The sequence below is a fragment of the Lutra lutra genome, chromosome 10 (genome assembly GCF_902655055.1).
Source record: "Lutra lutra chromosome 10, mLutLut1.2, whole genome shotgun sequence".
NCBI classification, from domain to species: Eukaryota; Metazoa; Chordata; class Mammalia; order Carnivora; family Mustelidae; genus Lutra; species Lutra lutra.
In genome coordinates, this window is record NC_062287.1 from 83,612,772 (window position 1) to 83,622,643 (window position 9,872).

The 9,872-nt window shown below is 47.8% G+C and overlaps 1 protein-coding gene across 3 annotated transcripts in view; it reads right to left on the reverse strand.

Annotated features, from left to right (window-relative positions):
* MPPED2 (metallophosphoesterase domain containing 2) overlaps positions 1-9,502 on the reverse strand; it is a 178,738-nt gene extending 169,236 nt beyond the window's left edge. Inside the window, exons 1-2 of one of the 3 annotated variants that reach the window (XM_047692653.1) lie at positions 9,091-9,502; positions 3,287-3,535 (exon numbers count right to left, since the gene is read on the reverse strand). In XM_047692653.1, the coding sequence (XP_047548609.1) occupies positions 3,287-3,414 (128 nt within the window). In that variant the 5' untranslated portion in view covers positions 3,415-3,535; positions 9,091-9,502. Of the gene's footprint in view, positions 1-3,286; positions 3,536-7,184; positions 7,215-7,523; positions 7,758-9,090 lie in introns of those variants that run through there. The other 2 variants (XM_047692654.1, XM_047692655.1) reach the window with 2 other exon arrangements.
* Between the last annotated feature and the right edge of the window lie 370 nt (positions 9,503-9,872).

Consider the following 9,872-nt stretch of genomic DNA (forward strand, 5'->3'; position numbering starts at 1 on the left):
ATTCCCCCTATAGCAACCCCTTGCAAATAACTGTTGTCTTTTTTTTTTTTTTTTAAGATTTTACTTATTTATTTGACAGACAGAGATCACAAGTAGGCACAGAGGCAGGCAGTGAGAGAGGAGGAAGCAGGCTCCCTGCTGAGCAGAGAACCCCACGTGGGGCTCGATCCCAGGACCCTGGGATCATGACCCGAGCCAAAGGCAGGGGCCTCAACCCATTGAGCCACCCAGGTACCCCAATAACTGTTGTCTTAATTGCAATCTTAATCCAGTATGTCAGAGCTAAAAAGATCCATAACTGTCATTTGGTGCAAATGTGTACAAATGAGTAAACTAAGGAATGGAGAAGACAAATAAATTGCCCAAGGTGGGTCACAAAATGGACATGAGACTAACTGAGTTAAATGGCGAATGCGCTATTCCTTAATTAAGGCAAGAAAACCCTATACTAGGTTGTGTGAAAGAAAACAATGGATCATTTAAGGAACCAGGATTTTAATTTCAATTCAGGTGATCCACAATGGGTCTTCACAGACCTCAGTTGTAAGTGAAAAAGGAAAGGAAACATAGTCAGGATCCCATGTAAAATAATGAGCAACGATTCAAGGAGAAAAGACAAAATATTTTTAGGGAAAGGAACAAACCTTTGGTGTGACCCGAGAATTTCAGAACGACCAAAGAAATTTTAGACTAAATATTTTATGGATATTTTCCAGTCAATTTAAGTTTCTGTTTAGACTAGGCGCATTTTTTTTTTAAACTATAAAAGAAACATAACATGATCACATTTAACCAAGATACCTGAATGCCTAGTATGGGTCAGTCACTGTGCTAGGGCAGCAAGGAAAAGTGAAACCAAGGAAAAGGTGAGCCAGCTGCTCAACAAGACACACACACCTTCATACAAACACTCAGAATGCTGAGATAGAACAGAAAAATTCCAATGAAATTCTCCAAATCTCAATCACAATATCTCATCTCAGTGCACAGTCAAATCATTGGATGAATCCATCAATCCATCAATCAGTATTTCTGAACACCTTTTACCTGCTCAATCACTGCTTTCAAGACACGAAGGACAGAGAGATAATACATCCAAGTGGTATGGGCTGACGTAGGGACTAGGGGTGTTGTGCTGGGGAGTGGGGCACAGCCAATTTGGACAGTGAGAGAGAAAAGTTTTATAAGTGGAAAGAGGCCTGTACTGACTTGAGGCATTTGGTAAGCATTCAATGAGCAGAGCGTAAGTGTGCTTCTCACACCTCAGCACTAAAAGCAATGGCACCAAGACAGAGACGGCCAAGGTGTGCTCAGGAGATAGTGAGCCAACCTGCAAGCGGCTGGAGCAAAGGGTTCGAGAACAAGCCCTCCTTAGGTGATGAAGGTGAAAGGGCCAGCTGCACCCAGAAGGTGGGAGAGTGCTGACTCCAACCTGGGAAGTCTAGTGAGGGGCTATAGAGCTGTCCAAGCTACCACTGCAAACCTCATTTTGCAAGACTTTTTTTTTTTCCTCCAAAAAAGGTATGTAATTTGATCCTTTGATTTTTTTTCATGGCTAGATCTAAGTAGATTAGTTCTAAGGTTACATGATTTTTTAAATATCTGTTTGTTCCCAGTTCATCAACAGAATCCTAGGGCCATGAACAAGTGAAGACTTAAGGTGATATTCCCTATCAGTCATCCTCCATTCCTCTCAGGAATCTGAGGCAAAACATACTCTCTTTTGCCTGAAAGGAAACAGAATTCACAAAGTTCTTTGTGATTCCTTAATATAAAACGTCACACCGGCAGAACAGAGCTAAAGGTATCCCAAGTACAGCTTGCACAAATTCTATAATGTATTTGAAGAAAAAGAAATCATTAGAGGCAGAAGAATAAAAGGAAAATTTGAAATGAACACAGACTTATTGTTCAGGATATCCATTTTAACAAAGGAAAATCGTATTCACTTTAAAAACTTTCCCTTAAAATCATGTTAACAATCCTCCATAATCATGAATAAATTGATTTAAGGAAAGTATAAAATTCTTCAAAATAGTTTAGCACTAACCATTCACAAAGATTTCTTTCCCATTTTCTTCTCTTTTTTTTCCAGAAATCCCATCATAAGTAATTCAGTGACTATAGAATATACTTGCAAAGTAACATCCTAGTGTTTATACTAATACCTAGGCAGTCAAGAGAGATCTTTTTGTTTCACTAGTGTTTCCAAATTTGGGTGGGGGTGGGGGTGGGGGGGTGGGTTGTATGTGTATGGGGGAAGGGGGTCCTACTATTTTTTAAATACTCAAATAAAACAAATACCAAAAAAGAACTTGTGACTTAGACATCCCCCGAGTTCAGTTTTGCCAGGAATGGAAAAAACAGTCAACAGAGCCCTAACCTCCTTTCTCTCTTGACTATACAATGGTGTTCAAAGAGGTTTAGTCCTGCTATGAAAGACTCATGTTAGACATTGGAAGGGTCTAATAGAGAATGAGCACCAGGCATTGAATCAACTAGGGAGACGGTGACCTTTTGCCCCTTCTGCTGAAAGCCCAGCACATCCTGCAGCAGAGGAACAGGAAGAAGCTGGTGTGCATGCAGGTGCTACAAAATCCTGGCCTCTGGATTTCTCCTACACTCTGTTCCTTAAACAGTTTAAAACTGAAACATGACTTCAATAGTATTAGGGAGTGAGAGAAAAGTACAATTCCTGGAACCAACTGTTCCACTGTCCCTTAATCCTTTGTTCCCCATATTGTTTGAGTCCTACAGCATGCAGCACACGTTCCACGAGCAACAGGCAAGACAATGGATTTAGCAGTGGCTGGACAATTAGTCCCAATTAGGCCTATTTCCCAGCTGAATGTAAAGGGGTAGTGGGGTGAGGTGTGTGTGTGGGGGGAAACTGCAGAATTTTTAAAGAAATATTTCCTCGGGGAGGCAAACAATACAGGTAAAGCAAACTGAACCAGGGGTCAGGAAACTCTGCCAAAGTCACTATGTGACACCGGGCAAATACCTTAACCTCGCTGTTGTTATCCACAAAATGTGGGCAACAGACCAACACTCCCTAGATCTGGTGATCTAATGTCAAACTGTGGTTGAAAATACGCTGAAAAATCTGAAAAAGTTACACAGATGCAGGGTATTCCTCTGAGCTGTATTTGGAAGCACGGATACCCATCTGTTTTACCAACCGTATACCTTTTTATTCTCCCTGGCAGAAGTCATTAGAGACTTTCTTATTTTACTTCTATTTTCTTGATTGCTAATTTCTTTTAAGTTCATGAGTGATACTTACATATGTACATGTGGCGGCTGGAATCTGCTCTGGTTGATGTTGTAGTGCGTGAATGCCTGGGTGGGGTTTGAGCTGTACTCATCCACCGTTATGGTAACTTTGCCTTGAGAAGGAATCCCATGAGCCATCCTTCCTCCCTATAGGCATGAGCAATTCACAACTTTCCGGAGCAAAGGATGGACGCAGGCATGGTGTGTTTCAGCCAACCTCTGAATCCAAGGATCTACTCATCAATACCACTGTGCGTTTCTGGAAAAAAAAAAAAAAAAAAAAAAAATATATATATATATATATATATATAAAATGAGAACAAAGAAAAAGAAGGTACTCTAAAAAATGTCAAATATAACACCTAGACATGAAATGGGCGCAAGAAAAATCTTAACACGTGTCGTTGCCTCGTGAACACAACCTTTCCCAACACTCTACCCTGCATGCACCTCGGAACGGACCCTGCACTCCATAGCACATTGCTGGCTGCTAGCAAATCACTTCCATGGCGTTCCAACTAAGATTTCCTCTTTAATTATAATTACGGCACTTAACATGAATTACGGAAGGGGCATATCCACAGTTGCCATGGTGTCTAACTATAAATGGTTTGTGCTCGAAGTGGAGAATCTTCCAAACTTGCCGTGCTAATTGGAACGTTTGGCTGTACAAAGTTGATGTCATAGAATAACGTGGAATCTCAATGCTTAACACAGCCACAGAACACGTTTAAAATGCTACACTTACAACAGATACCTGTGTATAACTATAATACATACGTAATATACGCACATGTTACACACAATTTTTTCTTTCACAAGCAGTTCCCCAAATACATAGGTACTCAGCTCCTGGTCTACATATGTATTCCACTCTGGCCAAGAATCTTAGGGTAAGGCAAATCCTTCTTGCTAAATGTAATTATGATTTCTTCAAACACTCCAGTCACGCGGAAGAAAGTCAAACACATCAAGGCTTGGACCACTACTTGGATGCATTCATTACGCCCTGCTTAGAGCCCAATGAGAGCCCCGAAAGGGGGCGACCATTACATCGACCACCTCATTCTTGCTTGGTGCTGTATAATTCTCAGTAGCTGGTTTCATTCTTTCAAAATTTCCGTTAATTTTGATTATTCTGATAAATGTCAATATATTATTTGTTGCACTGGGTTAAGAAATGAGGATGTTTATTTTTACGGTAGGTATGCAAAGAGAGCAAATCCCTGCACTGAGAGCTGTTGGAACTCCTCTGTGCAACAGAGAAGAAATGGGTAGCACCCTCCTTGAGTAACCCTTGGGTAACCCACGCTCTTTGCTTGAAGTGCTCTGCATCAGAATATGTTTACCATGTGCACCATTAAGCTCCGGGAATCTTAACTGTTATCTCAAATAAAAATATTTAGAATAATAAGATTAGCTTTAGATTTGGCATGAAACACCTTAGATATCAGGCAAAAGGCAGATGGCCTGCCATAGGCCATTTATTTTATTATTTTACAACCCGGGGGGGTTGTGTAGTCCTCCATATGCTAGCTGGGCTAAGAAATTCCACAGTGTTCTACGCAAATCATTGCCTTCTTCCTATTAGCAAAGCAAGCTAAATGACACCCACCTTGCCTTCGTTCCTAATGCACAGCGCCACTGCCAAGATAATGCACAGCGCCACTGCCAAGAGATGAATCCCTGGTGTTCTGGCATTTTAAACAAAGTGTCACTTTGGGTTCTCTTTCTTCTTCCTGACTTCATGGGAGGTAGGAGTCCTGTAAGCACTAGTTGATAGACAACCAGGCCAGTAGGATTAACTAAATTAAAATCTCTCCCTGCTCCTTTGATGCAAGATATCTATAAGAACTGCTTACAAATCATAATGTAGCAGTTTTCATACCAAGTTTGCAGCTGTTTCCTTAATTTCCCCCACAATTATATTTTACTGTTATTTTGCATAACAGTAAAACACAACACCTGCTTCAAATTGCAGTCCTGTTCTAAGTACTGTAATTCTCTTTTGAGACACAAAGTACTGAGACACTACTGAAGCGCAAAACTGCATAATTGCACCACGCTGAAAAGTAAATACAAATGAAAACATCTTCCTGTTATAGAAATGGCTGTCATTAAAAAGAATGTTAGCCATCAAAGCACAGAGGGAAAAAAAAATACACATTTTCAGACCGCGAGAACTTAGTGTTTGCATAAATTAAAGAGTGGTGTAAATTACATGGCAATTCTTGTGTTCCTGCCATCAATGTCTATTGTGTGAGATACACAGCATTAAGAAGCGGAGGAGACAAAATTCATGTCTACACCACAGTGACCTCTCTGTAACGATCTCTGCACTCTGCGCCAGAAAAAGGTTTAAATGTTTCTGCATAAAACTCACCAAGTAAACTAAGCGAAAGAGCCTAGAAATAAAATTTCACCTATTATGTAAATATCTATGCAGTGACTTAGAGTACTTATTAGATCCTCCCATTTGAAGCAGAAAAGAGAACGTAGAAGGTGATCAATTCACACTCCTCAATGGTCCCATCTATCCTGAAGTCCAAGTCGGATTGCCTTTTCTATCAAGTGAACATCTGTGCCTCTTTGCACCTTTGCCCCAGCAAGACAAACAGAACATCTTTTCATCAGCAAGCACAGACCCCTGTAACTCTGAAGGGTTAATGGGTGGCTGGCACCTCATTTGAATTCATCTTCACCACGTTCTCTTTCAAATGTTTTATCGAAAGAGTGCACCTGCAGTGTCTACCTTCTTTAATCTGGAGTCCTTTGAAGAAACTGACGGACTGAGGCAGAGAGCTTCAAAACTTTCACAGGAACCTTTACAGGCAAGTCAAGAAAAGGCTTTTTTTTTAAATACTATGTTCACCCTGACTCAGATATTAAACACCAACACATTTTGTTTTGTTTTGTTTTGTTTTGTTTTCCTAGCAAACTCTCAAAGAGAGGGGACAATGGCCCCTCCTCTGACCTGTGAAATTTGGGAAAAGCTTTAAACAAGACAGAGTGATACACTATCCTAAAACTATCCAGAAGCGGATTTACCTTGCTTCACATATTTAGGCAGTAAAATCTTCCAAATATTCAGATTTTGGAGCATCTCATTCTCATTACCCTTACATCACTTTTTACATATAATATTTAAAGAGACAGTATTCTTTCTTTTAATTTTCATTTTATATTTCAGCACATTTGCTCCACAAAACAAAAGAACTTGGTACTAAATGCCAGGAATCCTAAGGGAAAATCTAAAAGGGACTTACATTGCCAAACATTCATGCTGGTGCTAGTTTGATTTTCGCTTTAAAAAAAAAAAAAAATCATGTGGGCTCATTTTGCATTTCCTAGACAGCAATCGCGTCTCCCGTCCCTTAAGCTGTGCAACTTGCAATGTTCTTTTTCAGGAATCTGGCTGGAAAACCTTTTAAAAGTCTGCTGGCAATGAAAGGATTAAAAGCTGAGGAATTAAATAACTGTCTCCACCTCCTAGACATCAGAAGTCCAATTTACCAAAAGTTTCAAAGCAACAACTGATGACCTCCCTACCCGAGCTCGCTCCGCACAGCCTATGAGAAAGGAGCCCGTGATTGCCTCGTTTAAACAAGGATGCTCATTTTATTCACCAGCCCTCAGAAGACCGCCCGACCGCCAGGCCGGACTTTGGAACTCGCCTGCTCCAAACTCCACCAAATTTCGCTCTCTCCTCCCTCTGCCGCACGGATCGAGTGATTTCTCAGCTCACGCCCCTACTCTTTTATGCCCACCTCCAGTTACTCATCCCTGTATCCCGTAGCGATGCCTACTAGCCTTCTCAGAGGCGTCTCCGCCAGGGTTTTGAAAGGGATGCACAAAGTTCCACGTGCCTCTGTCCACAGAGCGCCCCCCCCCCCTCCCGCCGCACTTACACCTGAACTTGTCTCCAGCACTGCGGACACCCGCCTGGCACATTCTTTCGGAGAGAAAGGGCAGGACTTTTCTCCTGCGCCTCTGGCAACGCGTAGAGCCTATATATGGTGGGGCGGGGGGCGCGGAATTCTCTACTTCGGATTGGTTTGTTTGTTTTAAATCTAGGGTGGGCAGTCAGGGGGGTGTCCTTCAGCAACTACACACACACACACACACACACACACTCTCTCTCTCTCTCTCTCTCTCTCTTTCTCTCTCTCGCCCTGCCCTCCCGGCTCACGGCCGGCTCGTCCGGGCTACAGCTCCCCCTTCCTTCCTGGAGCACCAGCTCGCCTTACTCGCTCAGTCCCCCGTTGCCACCACCGTCGCCTCCGCTGCTGCCGCCGCTGCTGGCACTGCTGGAGCTGGCGCTCGCGGCCCGGGGCTCCGCTGGGCGCCTTTCTTTCTCTCTCTCTCCCCCAGCCCCGGATTGATTGATGACCACCGGCGGCCAATGGCTCTGACACCGCGCCATCCTCGCTCGAGCATCACAGCCCCACGCCCCCGACGTCAGCCTCGCGGGCGCATTGGCATCCCCGAACCCTTAGAGCGGAGCCCGCGCCCGGAGCCGTCGCCGCCGCCTCCCCGCTCTCAGCCCCGGAGCTGCCGGGCTGCTTTCCTGGAGCGGCGGAGAAAGGAAGGGAGGGAGCCAGCGAGCGTTAGAAGGGGGTGTGGAGGCCACGGATTTCCCCCCTCTTTAGAAATCTTTTCTTTCTCTTAAAGTTTTGTTTGTTTTTTTCCACCCTGACCTGTTTGTGTTCGTTTGCAGCATCTAAATCAATTACACGTTTGCACGACCCGCATTTGCACTGAATTTGGGGTACGTTGGGGGAGGGGATTAGTAAATGTTCTCTAAATCTACCCCACCCGGGCATCCTTAATTTCTTGCTGGTGGATTCTAACTCCCTCCGCGATCTCCAGAAAAATGCCCCCTTCAGCTCCTAGGCCGCAAAACCCCGGAATTCAAAGGCTTTAAAAAGATAACCCTGTTCCGTGTAAATAGCAAAGAAACTCCTTCTCTGGAGAAGAAATCGGGCGGCAATGGTTACTTTTTCTTCCCGCTCGTACCCCCGCCGCCCTGCCCGGGTCGCCGGCTCCCTCCGGAGGCTGCGATCGTGAAGAAACCGGAGGCGGCAGGGGACAGCGAGGTTGGGGCGCGGGGACACGGTGAGAAAAAGCCCCGCGCGGGAGCTGCGCGCGCGCGGGCGGCCCCGGGGGCGACAGCGGAGCGCAGCCCAAGCACAAAGCTGCGCGGCGCCTTCCCAGCCACCGCACCTCGCTCGGGCCGCCTCGGGCGCCCGGGGCTCGGGCCAACACAATGCACCCGGGCCTAGGCCGGGGCGGTTCGAACACATAACCCCGGGACTTTCTAGTAAACAGCTCGCCTAGCCCTTGTCCCCACCCCCATCCCCGCCGCCCGGCTTTCGCTGATGCCCCTCGCGGACACCCCCTTCACCCCTCCTAAGAAATCCCGGCAGAAAAGGGAGCTGGAGGTGGGGACCCCGAGAGGTCGGGGGCTTAGGACTGGGGGGAGGGGGAGGGGAGATGAGCAGAGGGGCGAGATGGGGAGTGGGAGGCAGACAGCTCCTGAAAAAGAATTTGCTTTCGCTCTGGGGTAGAAAATACGCCCTCCTCGGGTTCCGAATTGCCCGGGAAGCGCCCGCTCGTGCGAACGTCAGGAGCACCAGGGCAGCCGCGGTCCGCAGCCTCCAAGCCCCTCGCACGCGCCTCTGACAAGGCACCTCTCACCCGGGCTCCGCTTTGTGTGTGCATTTTTTTTTTCCCTTCCTCTCGCGCGCGGCACCGGGCGCCCGGCCGCCTCCTCCCCCTCCCCCGCCCTCCGCCTCCCTTCCCGGGGCGGATTACCTTTCCCGAGCTGCGCTCCGGGTCCCGGGGATGCCTTCAGCGCCCAACGAGCAGGCGATCCATCGCGGAGCGGCCGGAGCCGGAGGGAGGCGTGCGGGGGGCGCGCGGGGGCGGCGAGGGGCGCGGGCGGGCCAGAACCTTCGACCCCGGAGGTCCCGCCGCGCGCTGGGGCTGGGGGCCGGGGGGCGCGGCACGAGAGGGAGGCGGGGGTGGGGGGGGGGAGAAAGGACCCGAGCAGCCTCGTTCTGGGGAGAGAGCGAGCGAGGGGGCGAGGAGAGGGAGCGAGGGCGCGGCGAGCCAGAGGGAGCGCGAGCGGTGCAGTGACAGGGACTGCCACTGGGGTCAAAGGAGCACAGCTCCAGGAAGCAGGGCGGCTGAGGCGCCGCTCCGTGCGCGCTCCCCGGCGCCCCTCCTGCAGCCCGGGCCCACTGGAACCCCCACCCGCGCCCCGAGGCCCCGGGGTTGCAAGAGGAGGAGGGAGCTGAGGGCGAGGCCGGCAGCCTGCTGGTGCTCTTGGGTCAAGCAGGCAGCAGGAAGCTGAGCCGCAAGTTCATCATCCGGAGTGTGATCAGCGTAGAAATGATAGGGGGCCGGGGAGGGGGGCGGCTGCGGAGCCCCAGAAAAATAAAGGGAGTTTTCCCTCCAAATGGGCGTCTTCTGCAGAGAGAACACCCAGGCCCCCCCATCCACCGACCCGCCTGGCGCTGTCTGGAGTCCTGGCGCAGCTCCAGGGCGCCGAGCTCGCCTCGGGGGCAAGGGGAGCGGCTAGGGCACGGGGCTCA